The 21,286-nt window shown below is 42.4% G+C and overlaps 1 protein-coding gene across 1 annotated transcript in view; it reads left to right on the top strand.

The window, feature by feature from the left end:
• The window catches only part of SNX27 (sorting nexin 27), an 85,789-nt gene extending 68,400 nt beyond the window's left edge, over positions 1-17,389 (top strand). Inside the window, 6 exon segments of the mRNA XM_047784652.1 lie at positions 1,012-1,101; positions 11,267-11,416; positions 12,009-12,119; positions 12,121-12,138; positions 12,537-12,596; positions 13,534-17,389. Of these exon segments, the coding sequence (XP_047640608.1) occupies positions 1,012-1,101; positions 11,267-11,416; positions 12,009-12,119; positions 12,121-12,138; positions 12,537-12,596; positions 13,534-13,581 (477 nt within the window). The 3' untranslated portion in view covers positions 13,582-17,389.
• Positions 17,390-21,286: the final 3,897 nt, after the last annotated feature.

Below are 21,286 nucleotides of genomic sequence, written 5' to 3'. Positions count from 1 at the left end.
AGACATTTTTGCTGCTTTATCATTAATACTATCTTTCAGTATTCTCTAGTTGTTTCATCTGTATAAATTAACCAGAATTTAAAACTCTTAACAGGAGAAACCAGATCCCTGATGTGCCTAGAACAGTCCTTGAGTACATACCAGACACTTTTATGTTTTTTTGTCTTTTTTAGGGCCATACCCGTGGCATATGGAGGTTCCCAGGCTAGGGGTCTAATCGAAGCTACAGCTGCCACCCTATGCCAGAGCCTCAGCATCACGGGATCTGAGCCACATCTGTGACCTACACCACAGCTCACTGCAACGCCGGATCCTCAACCCACTGAGCGAGGCCAGGGATCAAACCTGCAACCTCATGGTTCCTAGTTGGATTCGTTTCCTCTGTGCCACAACAGGAACTCCATACCAGACACTTTTTTTTTTGGTCTTTTTGCCTTTTCTAAGGCCACTCCCATGGCATATGGAGGTTCCCAGGCTAGGGGTCTAATCAGAGCTGTGGTCACCGGCCTGTGCCACAGCCACAGCAACACCATATCCGAGCCGCGTCTGCAACCTACACCACAAGTCATGGCAACGCCGGATCCTTAACCCACTGAGCAAGGCCAGGGATCGAACCTGCAACCCCATGGTTCCTAGTCGGATTTGTTAACCACTGCGCCACGACGGGAACTCCATACCAGACACTTTAAATGCTACTTATTCCAATAAATAACCCACGTGGCAGATTTCACTGGTGATGGCAATGGTCCAAATAGGTAAGAGTTATTCTGAAAATGAATCTTTGTCTCCTTATTTTTATCAAGAATGCAGTTGATAGGCATTCCTTCATGGTGTATATAGCAGGTTAAGGATCCAGTGTTGTCACTACAGAGGCTTGGGTCACTGGCCCAGTGCAAGTTCAATCCCTGGCCCAGAAATTTTCACATGCTGTAGGCGCCAAAGAAAAAAAAAAGTATGTGCTTGATAATAATTTTTACATTTCTTTCTTCCCTGCCTTTGTTTTGGTGACAGGCTGTTGATGATGTGAAAAAAGGTTACATCAAAGCAGAGGAAAAGTCCTACCAATTACAGAAGTTGTATGAACAAAGGAAAATGGTCATGGTAGGTTTATGTTCCTATAAGCGCTTTATAAAATGCCCCTTCTTAACTCTGTTGTTCTAGTCATTTTTGAAAGATACTGCAACCTGTTCAATGGCTTAACTGAAGAAGGAGCGGGAACCATGATGGAAAATAATATAAAAAAAGAATATCTGTATAGACTGAGTACATTGCTGTACAGCAGCAATTGGCACAACATTTTAATCAACTACACTTTAATAAAAAAAAAATTAGGAAGTTCCCCTATGGTGCAGTGGTTAAGGATTTGGTGTTTCCACAGCTGTGGCACAGGTTGCAACTGCTGCATGGGTTGGATTGCTGGCCTGGAAACTGCCACATATTGTGTGTGGGTGTGGCCAAAAAAAAAAGGGAGGTAAAGTCCATTTAGCACACAAAGAAGCTATTGTGTTATATTATATATGGGTATATAACTTTATTATTAATAATAACCAAATAATACTATTTTCTCCTTATCCATGATGTTATATTTAGCATATTAATCTGAGAGTGAATTACTTGAATAAAAACCATTTTAAAGACTCATGAATAATATTTCCAAATTCCATTCCAATTTCTTATTCTCATCAGATATGTATGAAAGAGTCATCTCCTTGTATATTGGCCAACACAGGGATTATAATTGTTTTTCTTACTTATCAATTTAATAAATTTTACTTATATTAATTTTCATTTTGATTTCTAACAAATTTGAATGAATTCTCACAGTTTAATTAGCCATTTGGATATTCCCTTATTGGTGAAATTCTGGTTCATATTTTGGTCGTTTTTTTAATATTGTGCTATTTATCTTTTCCTTTATTGATTTTTTTAAAAATAAAAGAAGGAGTTCCCATTGTGGCGCAGAGGAAACGAATCCCACTAGGAACCATGAGGTTACGGGTTCAATCCCTGGCCTCACTCAGTGGGTTAAGGATCCGACGTTGCCATGAGCTGTGGTAGGTTGCAGATGCGGCTTGGATGTGGCGTGGCTGTGGCTGTGGTGTAGGCGGGTGGCTACAGCTCCGATTAGACCCCTAGCCTGGGAACCTTCATATGCCGTGGGTGCAGCCCTAAAAAGAAAAAAGACAAAAAATAAAATAAAAATATAATTGATTTACGATGTATTAATTTCTGCTGTGCAGTAGAGTAATTCATTTATTTATATATATATGTATTCTTTTTTATATTATTTTCCATTATGATTTATCACAGGATATTGAATGTAATAGTTCCTTGTGCTATACAGTAGGACCTTGTTGTTTATCCATTTTGTATATTTTAGTTTACATCTGCTAACCCCAAACTCTAATTCCATCCCTCCCTACTCCCTCTCCTCCTTGGCAATCACAAGTCTGTTCTCTGTGTCTGTGAGTCTCTTTTTGTTTTATAGATAGGTTCGTTTGTGCCATATTTTAGATTCTACATATAAGTGATATCTTTCTAACTTCACTTAGTATGATAATCTCTAGTTGTATCATTGTTGGTGCAAATGGCATTTCATTTTCTGTGGTTGAGTAGTATTCTATTATGTGTATATACCACACCTTTTTCCATTCATCTGTCGATGGACATCTAGGTTGTTTTTATGTCTTGGCTGTTATTGTAGTTTTGATTGGCATTTCTCTAATAATTAGTGATGTTGAACATCATTTCATTTGCCGAATGGCGTCATGTCTTATACTTAAGTCTTCAGCCATTTTGAGTTTATTTTTGAGTGTGGGGGTAAGGGAATGTTTTTACTTGATTGACTTACATACAGCTGTCCACCTTTCCCAGCACCACTTGCTGAATGGGTTATCTTTCTTCCATTGTTTATTTTTACCTCCTTTGTTGAAGACTAATTGACCGTTGGTGTGTGTGTATTTCTTGGCTCTCTGTTCTGTTCCATTGATCCATATATCTGTTTTTGTGCCAACACCACACTGTTTTGATTATGGTTGCCTTGTAGTATTGTCTGAAGTCTGGGAAGGTTATGCCTTCTGCTTTGTTCCTTTTCCTCAGGATTGCTGAGGCAATTCTGGATGTTTTATGGTTCCATATAAATTTTAGGATTATTTGTTCTAGTTCTGTGAAAAATGTTTTGGGTAATTTGATAGGGATTACATTAAATCTGTGGATTGCTTTGGGTAGTATGGCCATTTTAACAGTATGAAGTCTTCCATTCCAAGAGCATGGGATGTCTTTCCATTTCTTTTAATCATCTTCAGTTTCCTTTATTAATGTTTTATAGATCTCAACATATGTTTTTCACCTCCTTGAAAGTTTATTCCTAAGTGGTTTTTTTTTTTGCCTGTGCCAGTGGCATGTGGAAGTTCATGGGCCAGGGATTGAACCCACACCACAGCTGTAACCAGAGCCACAGCAGTGACAACATTGGATCCTTAACCTGCTGAGCCACAAGGGAACTCCATGTTCCTAAGTACTATATTTTGAGGAGTACAATTATAAGAGTTATTGTATTTTATTTTTTTAATTAATTAATTAAATTGTTTATTTTGCTTTTTGGGGCTGCACATGCAGCATATGGAAGTTCCCAGGCTAAAGGTCAAATCAGAGCTGTAGCTGCTGGCCTATGCCACAGCAACACCAGATCCAAGCCATGTCTTCGGCCTACACCACAGCTCATGGCAACGCCAGATCCTTAATCCACTGAGCAGGGCCAGGGATTGAACCTGCATGCTCAAGGATACTAGTCAGTACGCCATAGCCAGCAGGATCCAAGCAGTGTCTGTCTTCCAGATTTTAGGGGAAATGCTTTTGGTTTTCACTGTTGAGTATTCTATTGACTGTGAGTTTGTCATAAATAGATTTTATTATGTTTAGATATGTTCCCTCTGTATACACTTTGGAAAGGATTTTTATCATGAATCAATGTTGAATTTTATCAAATGCTTTTTTCTACATCTATTAAGATGATCATGTGGGGTTTTTTGTCTTGTCTTTTGTTGATATGGTGTTTATCCCATTGATTGATTTAGATATGTACAACCATCCTTGTGAACTTGTGATGAATCCCACTTAGTTGTGGTGTATGATCTTTTTTATGGATTCGGTTTGCTAATATTTTGTTGTGAATCTTTGCACCTATATTCATCAAAGATATTGGCCACTCATTTTCTTTTTTGTGTGGTGTCTTTGGTTTTGGTATTGAACTGATGGTGGCATCTTAGCATGTGTTTGGGAGTGTTCTCAGTCTTTTGGAAGAGTTTGAGAAGGATTGGTATAAGTTCTTCTTTCTACAAACAATATTCTTTTTTGATTAAAAAAAAGTCCTAAAATAAGAGATGTGCAAAACATTTAATATGATAAAAGTAAGATTTTGTAAGAATTTATAAATATATATATATATATATTTTTTTTTTTTTTGGCTGTACCCATGGCACATGGACGTTCCCAGGCCAAGGAGTGAATCTGAGCCACAGCTGTGGCAACATCAGATCTTTGTTTTTTGTTTTTATTTTTTAATTTTATTTTATTTTTGTCTTTTTTGCTATTTCTTGGGCCGCTCCCACGGCATATGGAGGTTCCCAGGCTAGGAGTCGAATCGGAGCTGTAGCCACTAGCCTACACCAGAGCCACAGCAACACGGGATCCGAGCCGCATCTGCAACCTACACCACCGCTCACGGCAACGCCAGATCCTTAACCCACTGAGCAAGGCCAGGGATCGAACCTGCAACCTCATGGTTCCTAGTCGGATTCGTTAACCACTGCGCCACGACGGGAACTCCTGTTTTTTAATTTTTTTAGGGCCATACCTGCAGCATATGGAAGTTTCCAGGCTAGGAACTGAATCAGAGTTACAGCTGCCAGCTTACCACAGCCACAGCAGGTGGGATCCAAGCCTCATCTGCTACCCATATCACACCTCATGGCAGCGCTGGATGCCTAACGCACTAAGTGAGGCCAGGGATCGAACCCACATCCTCATGGATACTAGTCGGATTTGTTTCCACTGAGCCACGATGGGCACGCCCAACATTGGATCTTTAACCCACTGCACCAGGCCAGGGATCAAACCCTTGCCACCACAGAGACTATACCAGATCCTTGACCCACAGCAGAAACTCAAATGATTAATATTTAGATGTTTAACATTAGAAATTATTTTAGTTGTGATTTAGCAACTGCAGGATCATTTGTTTTCATAGCTTCCATTTCTTCTGTTGCTTAAATATTTATGCTCAGTAGTGCTTTTGGTTAATATGATGTCCTAGACCTGTGCTCTTTGATTCCATAGCTACTAGCCTCAGGTGGCTATTTAAATGTAATTTTAAATTCATTTAACTTAAATAAAATTTAAAATTCAATTCCTCAGATGGACTAGCACATTTCAAGTGTTGAATAGCACATGCGGCTAATAGCTACTGTATTGGACAGCCCCTACATGAAACATTTTCATCATCACAGATTTCTGTTGAATAGGGCTATCTACGATAATCCTTGAATATTTTAAAATTAGTTTTGGGTTTGTATTTGCCATAAAAAGAGGGATGAAAATTGTCAAAATAAAAGAAAAAACACTTTTTAAATTTTTATCTTATTTTTGTCTTTTTATGGCCACTCTGTGGCATATGAAGGTTCCCAGGCTAGGGGTCGAATTGGAGATGTAGCTTCTGGCCTACACCCCAGCCACAGCAATGCCAGAACTGAGCCATGTCTGCGACCTACACCACAGCTCACAGCAACACTGGATCCTTAATCCACTGAGCGAGGCCAGCAATTGAACCTGCGTCCTCATGGATGCTAGTTGGGTTCATTAACCATTGAGCCATGACGGGAACTCCAGAAAAAACACTTAAAAAAAACTTCCACTCATATCACTTTAAAACTTCTTTCTTGGAAAATTCATATAGTTGAAAAATTTCTAGTTACAGTTTTTCATGATTTCATACAAAGCAGTAATCACATTGGTAATAGTTGTGATAGGTCACTTGAATTTCATTTGTACTTTCTATGCAGTTTTTATGAGGGACTGTTGATCCTTCTAAATTAATTGTATTGGAATAAGAATGCATAAGAAACAAGTTAGCCATTGAACTTTTTATTAGCCCATAGTCTTATATTTAGTTGGGATAGTTATTTTATCACTCATAGGACAAAAAGGGAAGCATCCACCAATGTTGTATATACCAACAGGTTGAAATAGAACACACAAAAATCTTTTGAATTAAGTCCTGGGAGAATTTTGGTTAAGGGAATTTTGCTGTGTGGGAGACAAAGTTTTAAAACTCAACTTCCCTGAGAAAAAAGAATGTATACATGTATGTGTAACTGGGTCACCTTGCTGTACGGTAGAAAATTGACAGAACACTGTAAATCAGCTATAGTGGAAAAAATAAAAATCATTATTTAAAAAAACTCAACTTCCCATCTCTTCTCTAAGATAACGATATCATCTTTTCTGTATTAATGAATGATTTTGACCAACACATCTGCATCTTTTTTGGTGAAAAGGGCTATCAGGCTCTGCAATAGTTCCTTCCCTTTGTCAAAGCCAGCAGAATCAAGGTAACCTCATAAGGGCTCCTGAATACGGAATACATGTTTCTTTGCATGTATAGCATTCCAAACACTCTCTTCCATATATTCATTTAACAAAAAATATTTGTCGAGCACCACATTAGGCCAGGCGCAGTGCAAAGTGCTAGAGAAATAAATAGGTTTGGGTTGTATAGGTTGTATCTTATAATACACAGCTGAGAACTTGAGTGAAGTTGGTATGTTGATTTTTCCACGTGGGTTCATCTGAGTTCAGTATAAAATATGCTTAAACGTTTATGGAATTCTGTTGTCTTAAAAACTTAGTGCTGGTATACAAGTGGGTACCAGCTCCATAATACTGCAGTCTGATTTAAAAAGATACCTCCCCCTCCACCCTCAGTTTGGGTTTTATTCAGGTATTAACCAATGATCACTGTTAGTACATTGAAACTTCCACCTCATATGGACCCTTCTGAGCCTGTAGGTCTTGATACCATTGTGTATTATAGCTTAGCATGGTTGATAGGCCTAAGATTAGGCCACAAAACTATGATTAGTTGCCAAATCACTGTGTGACCTTCAGCAGTTCACAAACTTCTCACTTTAAGATTCTTTTCTGTAAATTGGACATGTTCAGATTGCTAGCTTATCAAGTAGACTCTTGACAAAATACTTCAAAGTTCTTGACAGATAAATAAGCTTTGTGTAAGTTCCCTTGCTTTCCAAAGAAGACAGTTCATACCTTTGCCATAGTTCGTAATACCCAGGATGATCAAAATGTTTTTGCTTTCTACTTAATTACAAAGTTAGGTTGAATCTCACATTTGGATGGTCAGGTATAACATAGTGAACAGAAAACTTGTTTGTTTTTTTTTTGTCTTTCTCTCTCTCTTTTTTTGTCTTTTTAGGGCCGCTCTTGTGGCATATGGAGGTTCCCAGGCTAGGGATCTAATGGGAGCTGTACCCACTGGGCTACGCCACAGCCATAGCAACGCCAGATCCGAGCTGCATCTGCAGTCTACAACCACAGCTCATGGCAACAATGGATCCTTAACCCACTGAGCGAGGCCAGGGATCGAACCTGAAACCTCCTGATTCCTAGTCGAATTAATTTCCGCTGCGCCACAATGGGAACCCCATGGATACTAGTTGGGTTCTTAACCTGCTGAGCCACAGTGGGAACTCCAGTGTCAGCATAATTTTTAATGATGTAAGTCTAGTCCCCACCTCATTTACCTGGGAGTCATTTGTGAAGACTGCTTAAAATGCAGATTTTTGGACCCCGGCTCACATTTACTAAGCCAGAATCTCTAGGGGTAGGCTTCTTGTAAAGACTTTTACAGAAGCAACCCTAGTGAATCTTAGACTTTGGGAGAGTTGGCTCTGAAGGTTCCTCTCAAGCCTTTATTTCAATTTAAATCTGGTTTGCCCCTTGGCAGGTTGTTTTGGAGAACAGAAAGTTCTCCAGAATGGACCTCAACCCCCTCACCTAAAGCGTTCTGCTCTGTTGAGTACTTTTCTCTGCTTTAATAACTGTAATATTGTAGTATTTACCTATCTTGCCAAACATTGAACTTTATAAAATGTCCTGTGCCATACCTGTTCTCTTCTCTTGCCTAATGTGGGCCATCATCTAAGTGGTATGCAAATCCAGGAAGGTAATTTAGGATACGTATTTAACTACTCAAAATTTAATATGAGGGAGTTCCCTTCGTGGTACAGCAGAAGCAAACCCAACTAGTGTCCATGAGAACGCAGGTTTAATCCCTGGCCTCGCTCAGTGGGTTAAGGATCTGGCGTTGCCACGAGCTGTGGTGTAGGTTGAAGATGTGGCTCGGATCTAGCATTGCTGTGGCTGTGGCGTAGGCCGGCAGCTGTGACTGATTGGACCCCTAGCCTGGGAACTTCATATGCCGCAGGTGCAGCACTAAAAAGCAAAAAAAAAAAAAAAAAATTAACATGAAAGGAGAATAGGATAATTTTGCATTTGAAATATATAGCTATACCTTTGTGTAAATATGTTTGAAAACAAAAATTCATTTTCCTTTGGAGATTTTGGATCTATGTGAAATTTTAAATATTTCTTCGCTACACTTCTGCAAATCCAGGAGTATAGAGACTGCCCACTTAAAGCTGAGAAATCCAACCTAACCTGAGAATTTCTGAAAACCATAAGTTTCTCCAGTGACACTTTACCTTAATAGAACCTTTAAAATTATTTTTTAAAGCTATTATGTATTGAATACGTGTATTAGGTACTAAGTACTGCACTAGATACTTTTAGAGCTCACAAATAACTATGGTATAGGTGTTATTATTTCCCTTTTTATGGAAGAAGAAACTAAGGGATTTAGTAATTGGCTTGAGTTAAGTCACTTGCCCAAGGTTACACAGTTAGGAAGTGATGGGGCCGGGATTCAAGCCCAGGGCAGTCTGGGCCCAGGCTCTTGATCAGCCCTCTGTGTTGTTTCCTGTCCCAATCTTGGCTGCTTGTTATAACCTTAGAAAAGTTCTCTGCTGTATCATCCACTGTCATATTTACCATATTTTTGTTCGTTGTGCCAGTAGGAGGGCTAAACAGTATCCATGTTAATCACTGATTCAGGAAAGATGATGATAAAGGGGGATGGATGGGTAATAGAAGGAGGGAGACAGAGAGAAGGAAACCGATGCAAATGAAGTATCATGGTACTTCTGAATTGGCCCTAGCCCTGTGTTCTTGCCACGCTTTTAAGGTTTCATCTTTAAAGTTGCTTTTTTTTTTTTTCCCTGTATTTTGTCCTTTTAGGGCCGCACCCATGGCATATGGAGGTTCCTAGGCCAGGGGTTGAATTGGAGCTGTAGCTGCCAGCCTATGCCAGAGCCACAGCAACGCCAGGTCCGAGCCAGGTCTGTGACCTACACCACACCTCACCATAACGCCGGATCCTTAATCCACTGATCGAGGCCAGGGTCAAACCTGCACCCTCATGGTTGCTAGTCGGATTCATTTCTACTGTGCCATGATGGAAACTCCTGTTTTTTCCTTTTTTTTTTTTTTTTTTTTTTTAGGGCTGCACCATGGCATATGGCGGTTCCCCGGTTAGGGGTCGAATTGGAGCTGCAGCTGCCAGCCTACTCCACAGCCACAGCAATGCGGGGTCCGAGCCATGTCTGCGACTTACACCACAGCTCAGAGCAACGCCAGATCCCCAACCCACTGAGTGAGGCCAGGGATCAAACCCCTATCCTCATGGATCCTACTCAGATTCATTTCCTCTGCACCAGGAAAGGAACACCTTGTTGTTTTTTTCTTTTTCTTTTCTTTTTTTACGCCTGTACCTGTGGCATATGGAAGTTCTCGGGCTAGGAGTAGAATTGGAGCTACAGCTGCAGGCCCACACCACAGTCATAGCAACGCCAGATCTGAGCCGTGTCTGCAACCTGTGCTGCAGCAGCAACAACATTGGATCCTTATCCCACTGAACAAGGCCAGGGATCCATCCCCCATACTCATAGAGACAATGTTGGGTCCTTAACCCACTGGGCCATAATAGGAACTCCAGTTGCTATCATTTTACCTAAGAGAAATAAATATAAAATAGGGAGGGGAGCATGTGGTATGATTTTTTTCCTCCTGGGCCCTTGATGCTTCTCAGACAGTCCTGGTGGCAGCAGCAACAGTCTTAAGTGCCATTTCTTGGTACCAGAGCCATAGGTTGCCTAGGGTCCTTTTTGTGCTAGTGATTCTTATACTTCTTTTCTCTTGGTGAGGGAGAAGGCAACTCTCCAGTGTGTTCTAACCTTCATACCCATCTAGATGAGATCAGCTTGAATGCTACACCTTTGCCCTCTCTCTAACTCTCTGCATGCATCACCACTGTGCCCTGTTCTTCCTGAAGGACATGCAAATGGGGGTGTCACACAGGCACAGGAATATTTGCTTGTTTCCCAGGCAATCCCTGAGAAGAAACCAGGTCACAGTCCATGCATCTTCTTTTTTCATTATCATCTTTTCCCAATTTCTCTTCTAGTCTCTTTCCTGCTCATCTTCTCCTATTCTCTCTCCCCTCAACTCAAAATAGTGAGGTCAGCCTTAACTATAGAGGAGAAGGGACAAAGAGAGCTGAGTTAGAGCCAATAGTTGAGAGAACTGTCTGGATTAGTCTTATAGCTTTGTAGCTGTGAGAGTGTCATATATGTCACTTGATTTTGGTCCATATGCTTTTTAAGGAGACATATATTGGAGACCCGGAGGACCGTAGGGCTGAATGGGAACTAGTTGGTAATAGAGAAAGGATCAGTGGCCTAGAAATTGTAACTTCTAATCCTTTCCTTTATTAGAAGGATAGATTTGGATCCCATCCCTTAGGTACATGAACATCGAGGTCTAAACTAAATAGCATTTTGAGTTCCCTCTCATCCTAGGAGTCTTGGTTGCAGTGTCTCTTCTGGCTTCGTTTATATGTTTTAAGCAGAAAAAGAGGGCATGGTTGGAAGTATGGAGATGGAATTTAGAAGTAGGATAAAGGATCATTAAGGAGTCTTGTCCCAGCTTAGCGATGGATATGAGACCAGAGGCAAGGTCTTCAGGTTGCTGAGGGAGAGGATTCTCTTGGATCTTTCTTCTGCCCATCTCGGCAGCTCTTGATGATGGTTTAGTTCCATGGTAAAATGGTTTCCCTTTCCTTTTTTTTTTTTTCTAGTACCTCAATATGCTAAGGACTTGTGAGGGCTACAATGAAATCATCTTCCCCCACTGTGCATGTGACTCCAGGAGGAAGGGGCATGTTATCACAGCCATCAGCATCACGCACTTTAAACTGCATGCCTGCACTGAAGAAGGACAGCTGGAGGTGAGAGTTCATTTAGTGTATAGCTGGCCTGTCAGGTGGCTGTGGCCAGCACACTGGGAATATTTTGATACTCACTTGCTATGTTTCAGATCCCACCTGGGGGGAAATGAAATCAAAAGTGTTTAACTGGGCTAGATAAATGGGCACTGGGTCCACACTGCTCCTCACCTTCACTGGCTGCTTACACTGACTTTTATCCTTGTTGGTCTTTTCCCTGAAATGATGTAAACATCTCCACTCATTTCTTTTCTGCTGCCTGGTTCAGAACCATCTTACCTAAGCTCCCCAGCATTCTAAAAAAAATTTTTTTTTCTTTTGTCTTTTTAGGGCCGCACCCATAGCATATGGAGGTTCCCAGGCTAGGGGATGAACCGGAGCTATAGCTGCCAGCCTACACCACAACCACAACGCCAGATCTGAGCCGTGTCTTTGACCTACACCACAGCTCACAGCAACGCCGGGTCCTTAACCCACTGAGCAAGGCCAGGGATCAAACCCGAAACCTCATGGTTCCTAGTCGGATTTGTTTCTGCTGCGCCACAACAGGAGCTGCAGCATTCTAAAATGTATACCCTTGTTCTTGGTTGTTTAGAATCAGGTAATAGCATTTGAATGGGATGAGATGCAACGATGGGATACAGATGAAGAAGGAATGGCCTTCTGTTTTGAATATGCAAGAGGAGAGAAGAAGCCTCGATGGGTTTAAAATCTTCACACCATATGTGAGTGGTAGATGGGGAAGCATGCTTGGGGAAAGTAGATTGGGCTTAAAGTTCTCCCGAAGCTAAATGCATAATGGAGAGAGCTATAGGGCTAGCAGTTGTTTTAAGACGTGACCTCTTTGAATCTTAGAGCCCTAGTTCTTTCTGTCTTTCTTTTAGCCCTAAGTAGGATTGCAGTTTCACGTCCCACTTGACTCACGATTACCACTAGAAGGAGCCAGAGAATAACAGATGAGCCAGGCCTGGGTTTTTATGGGGCTTGTTAGGGTTTTTCTCTAGGCTAAGGAAGTTTGGAAGGTGACTCTGGGCAGGAGTTCAAAGGCATGGTCCTGTGGTGCCTGGCCTTGAGAAGTCAGTGAGTGTTTCTCTGTTTTTTTGCTTCTATTTTTTTTTTTCAGTTCAATTACATGCATGAATGCTTCGAGAGGGTGTTCTGCGAGCTCAAGTGGAGAAAAGAGGTAATTCTAGACAATCTTGAATTGATTTTTTTATCTTTAAAAATTTTGTCTGTTTGAAATGTATAGTCCTATGGTCAAATACCTGGGGCCCTCATCTCCGTCTTTCTAGGAATGTTAGTTAGAGAGTGGTTATCCCATATGAGCCAGGATACTCTTCTAGAGAGGTTATTGGTTATTATTAGCCTTGGACGCTGAATGGACTGTGCAGAAAAGCTGTGCTTCTTGTTTAGAGGGTGGCCATTGGCTACAAGCTATTTCTTCTCTCATGACTTTATGGACTCATGAGAGTCTCATGACTCCTCTGCCTGTTTTTTCTTTTTTTTTTTTCTTTTTTTTTTTTTTAGCAAATCACGCTCCATGTTGTTCCTGACCCAGAAAAGGCAGCTTTAGTTTCAGCTTTTCTGACTGGATGAATCATGAAGAGTCTGTCTAGGCTAACCAAGAATGTGTGTGTGTGAGATGGTTTTTGCTGCTGCTTTCCTGCTGTCTGTATCTGCCAGTGCTAGAGCAGAATTTAGAAGATTCTGAATAATTTGCTACCTACCCCCAAAGAAAATGTTTCTGAGGTTTAGAAGGTAAAGTCAGAAACATGAAACATTATATTCTTGGTATGATAGAAAGTACACTGAGCTCTGGGAGACAGATCTGGATTCTCTCCTATCTTTTTTTCTCTGATTTTGGGCAAATCAGCCTCTCTGGATCTCAGTTTTCTCATCTTTTCTCATCATAAGACGGGAAGGCTGAACCAGATAATTAACATCCTAGGTTCCTTCCAGCTCTAAAAGGCTGTGAACCTCGATGGGAAGTTATATCAGGGGAAGAGGCCAGTCAGTTCGAGTCATCCAGTCATACATGTGTGAGGGTTTGTCTCTAGATGGCAGGAGACGTGGACACCTAAGGCTTCCCAGTAGTAACTCTTTTCTTTTTTTCCTTTCAGAACATTTTCCAGATGGCGAGGTCACAGCAGAGGGATGTGGCCACCTAGCCTTTCGTTACCCCCTTCCCTTCTTTTCACCCTCATCCTCTTATCCCTTTCGTCTCCCATGTCAGACAGAGTAACCATTAACACAAAGGAAGAGAAAAAGGAAAAAAAGTCATTATATTCAAAAGCCCTAAACTAAATATTATTAATAATCCCTCTGAATTTCCTATCTCTGGAATTGAGCTGGTAGAGAACAGCAGATTGGTCAGCACCAGGAGTCAACTGAGTTAAGACAGGAAAAGAAATAAGCCCAACCAACTCGCCAAAGGTATCTTTGTCCTTTTACCTGGGCCTCATACCAACAGACTCTCCTTGTACTATATTTTTAAAACTGGAACTATGAACTCCATCCATTTGCACTGTTCAGACATATATATGTATGTATGTAAAAATTATATATACACAAATTAGCTGCACGTATATACATATATATATTTCTTTTTAAATTTCATATTGATGGCAGTACCTTTTTTAGCTTGTGTTTTTACACACCTTTCACTAGAATTCATGACTTCTCTCTTGCTCTCTTTATTTTGAAACAAACTTTAAAAAGGAAAAAAAAAAAAACTTTACAGGGAAAATACCTCTCCTCATGAAGGACTCAAAGTTTACAACCTGCTTGGGTTTTCCCCCCCCTTTTTTGTATTGAGTGACGATTGTGGATCATGGGTTGCCATAGAGTCTGAGGAGCATAGTTTCTTTATCTTCCGAGAGGCTGCTGGGGAGGAGAAAGGTGTGTTTCTCAAGGGCAGCAAGGCTGCAGATCTGTAGGGAGAGTCTAATGATTTGGTGTGGCCTCTTGATTCCAAGACAACTTTCCTGGTTCATCTCTCTCTTCCACTCATGGCTTTTAGCCACATTATACATCTTCCTGCTTCTCTAGGGTCCCCTGTATGCTTTCCTGCGGTTGGCCTAGAATGAAGTGGGGCGGGGTGCCCTCAGGATGATGTTAATGCCACAGGAACCTGAAGTACTTCGTGATTGTGATTTCCCATTCCCCTGCTGTTTCTAAAGCAGGGACAGTACTCGGGACCAGAGTTAAAGCTGATACCTTTAGGCACAAAGATTGGATTTAGGTTGGGGGAAGGAAGGCAGAAAGGCCGTATGTGCGTAAGCTTTTCCCCACTCCATTCCTAACCAGTAACCACCCATAACTATTACATTCTCCTCGACTTCCTTAAACAGCCGTGTTGGAGAGGGATCTGACAGTATCCTCAAGGCCTTGGGGAAACTTGGATTGGGTCCATGGTCTGTGCCAAGCAAACCATAGCCCATCTGAGCCAGCTCAGGACTCAGGAAGGAGCAGTAGGAGTATGGTTGATTTGGGTTGGATCTTAACTTTTAATTAAAAGGAGACTGAAGGAAAACCTTTTTGTCCCTCAAAAAGCTCCTCATCTGACCTTGCAGTTAGACTTTTTGAGACCTAAATGCTACATCCCAGGGTCTGGGCCAGGGCTGCCTGGAGTAGGGCAACATTCTCAACCCCCAGGCTCCAAAGATAGCGCATTGGGAGTTCTAGATCTGGCTCAGATGCACCTGAAACACATTTTTGAGCCTTCTTTTCTTTTTTCCTTCTCTACCTTCTAAACAAAAACCTCCACAGGATGGCATTTTTGCTTTGTCTAACTGGGAGACAACCGTAGTTGGTTGTATTCAACTCCACTGAGCAGTGTTGGGGTGGTTTGAAGTTTCTGGTTTTTGTAACTTGTTTTTGCAGGCCACTTTTCTTTCTCACTCTGTTATCCTGGCAGCCACTTTCTCCTGGGGATTGTGGGATCATATAGGACATCCTAGCTTCCCTCCCCTTCTCCAAAGCCAGGTGGAATCACAGAGCACAGGATGTAAGAAAGCTGAATTTTAAAGTTGCAGAGAGTGATCCCTGACTTGGAGGCTTTGGCACATAATTAACATCATCTGGCTTAAATGAATTTAATAATGAGCCATAGGACCCTGGAAAGAAGGTATTTGATTGCCCCCTCCAAGATGCTGAAGAGGGCTTTGGCACTGGCTTTGTTCGAATGTTAAAAATAGCAGCAGTTTGTCCCCTGATCCCTCAGAGTGGGAGAGGAATGAACAAACCCGGGAGTCCATGGAAAGCCCAAATGCTGACCTCCAGAGTGAGGGCATCGGGGAGGCCCGTAGTGTGGATAGACGCTGCTCCGTTCCCCATCTGACCTGGCACTCACTCGATGCTTGGAGACTGGGGGAAGGCCCCAGAGGTAGTTAGCCTCTTAGTAGAATCTGTTTAGGAACAGCCCCTGCTTGAGGTTATACAACTCACAAAGCCCCCGGCTACAGCTTGAAGGGGATGGGTGGGGCACGTGAAGGGGCGCTGCCTTCTCTCTCACCCACAGCAGGTGTCCTGCCATGGAGGCAGAGGTCGCCGTGGTGGTGGAGCGCCATAGGGTCAAGCTCTTCTTTGCATGAAGCAGTGTTAGTGTGATACCCTTTCCCTCTTGCTTTGTACTTCCTTTCTCGAATCCTTCCCACCTTTCTTGGTCCCGGGTTCTGCCCAGGGAGGTTTCTACTCAGTCTTCTTCTGCAGTTTGTCTCTAGGAGATGGAGAGGCTCTCCCTTCCCCCTGCTTCGCCCCAGCAGAGCCAGCAGGATGTCCCTGAACTCCTGTTGTTCTCCCTTCCCCAACAAAGAGTTTCTATCCTCTTTGATCAAAGCTCATAATTTTTATGGATCAGGAGAAAATGCAGGCCCTCAGAAACTAATCCCTGCAGAAGGGTTCCTTGGGCCATGCTTTGGGTTTTCTGCTCTTCCTGTTTTTATTCTACGCTCTTTTTTTCTGCCCTCCCGTGCTCTGGGCCTAAGCTCAGTACAGATGAGTGTTCAGGGCAGCTCCTAGGCCTGGACAGCTCTCGGGGAGGAGTTAGATAAATGTTCGACATCCCCATGCCTGGCCCATCTAGTTTCATCCTTTAGTTACCCAGGCCAGTAGCTTTGGGTTCTCCCCTCTTGTAGCTCCAAATCCAATGCTTGGAGCAGTGGTATAGGGCTCTTAATAGGAGGTGACGCCTCTCTCTCATTTCAGAATTTGCCAACTTAGGGCCTGGCTCTGGAAGGCAGTTTTCTTAAAGAGGACTGCATCCTGGGTGATCTGAAATCTCCAGACCTAGAGGGACAGCGGTTGCCCTCCCTTCTCTCCTCTGTTCTCTGGCTAAACTGATTTAGTGGTAGAAACCATTTGGTGTGTTGGACTCCAGCATACCACTAGGTTCCTCCCAGGTTCCCTGTGTCATGTTAGCTTCCTTTTGGAGGGAGGGTGATGTGGCTGAATACTCAAGAGAGCAGAGGCAGCGGGTGTGCTTCTAAAGAAGCTCCCCATCTTCCGATTCCTCCTCCAACCTTCCTCTTCCCCCAGGTCTCACTGAGATGGGCAGCGTCAGCTCACTGCTCAGCAGTAATGGAGGCTGTGGGAGAGGCTCAGGGCTCTGGGGAAGAACAGAGTCAAGAGGGGAGTGATATGGGGTGGAGGCACTTAGCCAACCGCTAAACCTGGACACCAATTTTATATCATGCCCCCTTTTTAAGCTGGTGAGCTGGGCTTCAGTTTTCCCCAGGCCATGCACACTTTTAATTTATTTGAGAGAAACTCTAATTGTATTTTCACTGCAGTATCTTGTATTTTTTATTTGTGATTTAAGAAATGTGAAGAGAAAATACACAGACACACAATGGCTAACAGTGTTTCTTTCATTCCTTGTTCTAGAGCTAACCACTCTAAACTTGTTTGGTAATGTCACTTAGTGTAATTAATTGTAACATATTCTTTTAAATAAATTGATTTATTGATGAAACTATCCTTTGGTTTCCTAGACTACAAATCCTTTGGGTTGTGTGGGAAGAGGTGAAGAAGGGACATTGGAGTTCGAATGTTCAGTCTGAAGATGGGCGGGAACATCTCACCAGTTCTCTTGAGCAACTAGAAAGGGCAGGAGATGGGGAGGGGTGGGAAAAGGAGAAGCCAGGAGGCCCCCTGGCCCAGAGCTCTGTTTCCAGTGGCTCCTTTGAAAATCCCTTCTTCTCCCTGAGCTCTCAGGGTTGGTTATGCCAGCTCGCACAAACTCCATGTTAAGACACAGGACTTCTCTCGGACCTCAGCCTTATGCAGATAGAGCCTGGCAGAGCCCTTGGGACAGATCTTAGCACTGTTCCCCTACCCCCAGCAACGTGTATATGGCTTTTCATTTTTCGAATAACTCAGGAAACTTCTCTCTGGAATCTGAACTGAAAGGTACATATTACCTCTAATGAATGCAGCCCAATACCATGTACTCTGGGTGTTATAGCCCTTCCTCTGCCCATACTCCTGAGAATAAGTGTAGTCTTGCATGTTCTTTGCTTCTGCAGAGGAATCTCATATACTATGGCCTGCGTACTCTTAAGAATATCTACTCTGAGAGTTCCAGCTGTGGTGCAAGAGTTAAGGATCCAGCATTGTCTCTGCAGCAGTGTGAGTTCAATCCCCCAGCCTGGTGCAGTGGGTTAAAGATCTAGCATTGCCACAGCTGTGGCATAGGTTGCAGCTGCAGCTTGGATTCAGTCTCTGTCCTGGGAACTTCCATATGCCACAGGTACAGCTGGAAAAAAAAAAAAAAAAGGAAAACCTACTCTTCTCAGTGCAGAGGCTGAATCTGCACTGAAAAGCCCAGCACTTCTTTTAGGTTGGATATTTTAAATTATTTTTACAGACCTTCCTGTTTTTGTTTTTATAATCTCTGTGTGCTTTTGCTCCTTGATTGGAGAATAAGAGCAAGAAGTAGTTGGACATTTTATTTGGCAGTTCAGGAAGAGATGTTGCCCTGGGTCTCTCACTCAGCCATCAGCACTGAATATTTGGAATCTGGTAAATATTACTATGCTAATGGAGGGAAATGTTTCTTTCTTTTTCCCTTTTTTTTTTTTTTTTGGCTGCACTCAAGGCATGTGTAAGTTCCCAGGCCAGAGCCGAAACCTGTGCCACAACTGTGGCAATGCCAGATCCTTAACCCACTGTGCCAGGCAGGGATCAAACTGAAGCTGGGAACCAAGCTACTACAGAGACACCACCACCAGATCCTTAACCCACTTTGCCACAAGGGGAACTCCAAAAGTTTTTTTCTTTAACAAGGAAAGAATCCAGAGAAGTAGAAAGTGAAACTCCAGAGTTAGAATTAACAGAAGTTAAAGTCAAACATTTATTGAATATCTTCTGTGTGCAGGGCATAGATACTGAAATTGATACAAAAGCAAAGTAAAAGTCTCTGCTAGCTTTTAGCCTCACAGAGCAATGAACATGATACCCAGCAGTGGAAGGGTTAAGTGCCAGAAAGACCAGAAAAAGAGGAAAGATCTTTCCATGGAGGCTGTTAAGGAAATCTTAACATAAGAAAGTGGTGTTTAAGGTGAACCATTTGGAATGGGCAGGATTTCAACAAAAAGACATTCAGCAAGTTTTATTAAGCCATTATATGCCAGATAACTAGTATTTGGGAGCAAAAAGATATGGGGTGGAGAATCAAACTTGCCCAGATAAACAAGAAATGGTCCTATTTGATTAGGACTTAAGGGGCATGTAGGAATAAAACAGAAGATCAGCCTTTGGAGAGCCTTAAATGCCAGGTGAAGTGTTCTACATTAAAAAAAAAAAAAAAAGTTTTGTTTCTCATCAGCTGCAGTTTAGAAACATCGATGTTTCAGAATATATACAGAGGAATCAATTAGGAACTAGACATGATAAACTGCATGATTTCAAATTATGTTAGGCCAGTGATAACTTGAAATGGGGGAAATGGGTGTGAGAAAAATTGTGGAGTTAAAATATTTGTGATTTAATATTAAACACTGAATTTATGTAAAAGACTCCCAAGGTTTCATGTCTAGGTGATTATAAAATTTAAGACTTGAAACTCTGGGGAAGAAAATATTTTAGCTCTGGACCTATTATGATTTAGGCATGTGTGAGAAACCTGCATATTGGTGTCCAGGAGTTAGTTCTTAATTATTTGCTGAGCGGTTTCTAATGTTCCAGGCACCAATTAGGGTGGTGGGGATTCAACAGTGAAAAAGGCAGAGTAAGTATCTGTGAATGAATTTGTAGAAGGCAGGTGGCTTCTCTGGAGAACAGGTCGTAGGAGAGCAGGAGAGGGAACTCAGAAACAGGTGAGGAGGGAACTGCAGGCCTCCAGTGGGCAAGGGTGACTGGGCAGTGTTGATGGCAGTAGAGATGCATTTAGAGAGAGAGCCAGTAGGGCTTTGCAGCTTGGATGCTAGATGTGACCGAAAGGGTGTGGTCAGAGACCTGGCCTAAGTGGGTACATGGTGGTGCTCTTGACTAGCGAGGAGGACCGACAGAGGGCCAGTAGGTTAGAAACACACAGCTGGGAGTTATTTTCATCGAGCAGATGAGAAAACACAACCTCATTTATGGGGAGTAAGGGGAAGCTGTCAACTTGGGGACATAGACTGACAGAGGGGCCAGAGAAGGAGAATCTTAAGAGCCAGAAGCTTGACTCAGGGCTGCCCAAGCTCTCAGATTTGGAGAAGAGAATGAGGTTTGGCTATCAGTCACAAATACAAGCAGTGAAGGGTTTTGAAATTTCAGCAGGAGAATTAAAAGGCAAAGGAAACCCTGCAAGTCAAATCTAAGGAAATGACACGCTTTGCATTACATTCGTAGATTTTAAAGCTCTGAAAATTCGGACCCAGAATGGGAATGCATTGAAGGACCTAAATGTTTTTCTTTCTAAAACTGGAAGGCTTTCCCCGGCCCCTGCTATTAACCTGTCAGCTCCACTTTCTGCCTCGAGAAGTTATTTTCCTTCTCTCTTCTCTTTATGCTGCCATTAACATTTGAACAGTAACTTAATTATTTTAGAGGAAACTGGTGCTGAGTTTCATCTTGTTTGGTCTGAAGTTGGGTGATCCTATTTGTCATCATTTCCTGTTTCTTCTGCCTTTTATTACTGAGGCCTCTTCTGTTCAGAGATGTTAGTGAACTTTGATAGCTTACAGAACTACCCTTCCTTTATACCCGTTCGATGATATTGAAGCTGGTGTCATGCCCAAGAAATCTGTCTTCATACAAGAAACAAGTTTCTTTTCTGTCTCAGATGGCCTCCTGTGTTTTGCTGTCAGAGTACCTGGAGATTCCGTGTCCAGATGTTGTTTCGATTCTCCAAAAGAAGCCTCTGTCTTCTCATCCCCACCATGCAACCTGACTTAGTCACCGCTTCTCTGGAGAAAATCTGGCTGCAGCCTTGCAGGGAGGGGAGACGGCAGGGAGCAGTGACAGGCAGTAAATGTAGTCTTCAAGGTTTGTGTGAGGGGCCGCCTGAGATCTGGAAAGATGCCAGGAAGGAGGAGGCTTCCTAGTCCTCCAAGGCCCAAATCCCAGGAGAATCTACCAGCCAGTAAATCACTCCAGGAGCTGCCCTTTGGTTTAAACCTTACATCTTTCTGTCCTAACCCAGAAACTGTTGCAAGCCAATGTGAGCAGCTCAGGGGAACATTCATTATGTTAATACCAACTCCTCCTCCTCCTTATGCACACCTCCCTCTTCCCATCTCTGATTGAGCATGCGTACGCGCCCACCCCTGTATCTCTAATTGAGATTTCAGATCCTTCATACTTGGCTCAGAATCCTGACTGGATTCTCTTCCTTCTGAGTAAGTCCTATCCCTGATTTCTTAACCTATCCAAGAGACTTTTTTCCTGAAA

Source organism: Phacochoerus africanus, chromosome 6, assembly GCF_016906955.1.
Source record: "Phacochoerus africanus isolate WHEZ1 chromosome 6, ROS_Pafr_v1, whole genome shotgun sequence".
Lineage (NCBI taxonomy): Eukaryota > Metazoa > Chordata > Mammalia > Artiodactyla > Suidae > Phacochoerus > Phacochoerus africanus.
Note: the sequence above shows the minus strand (reverse complement) of the source record. Positions and strands in the feature narration are given on the sequence as shown.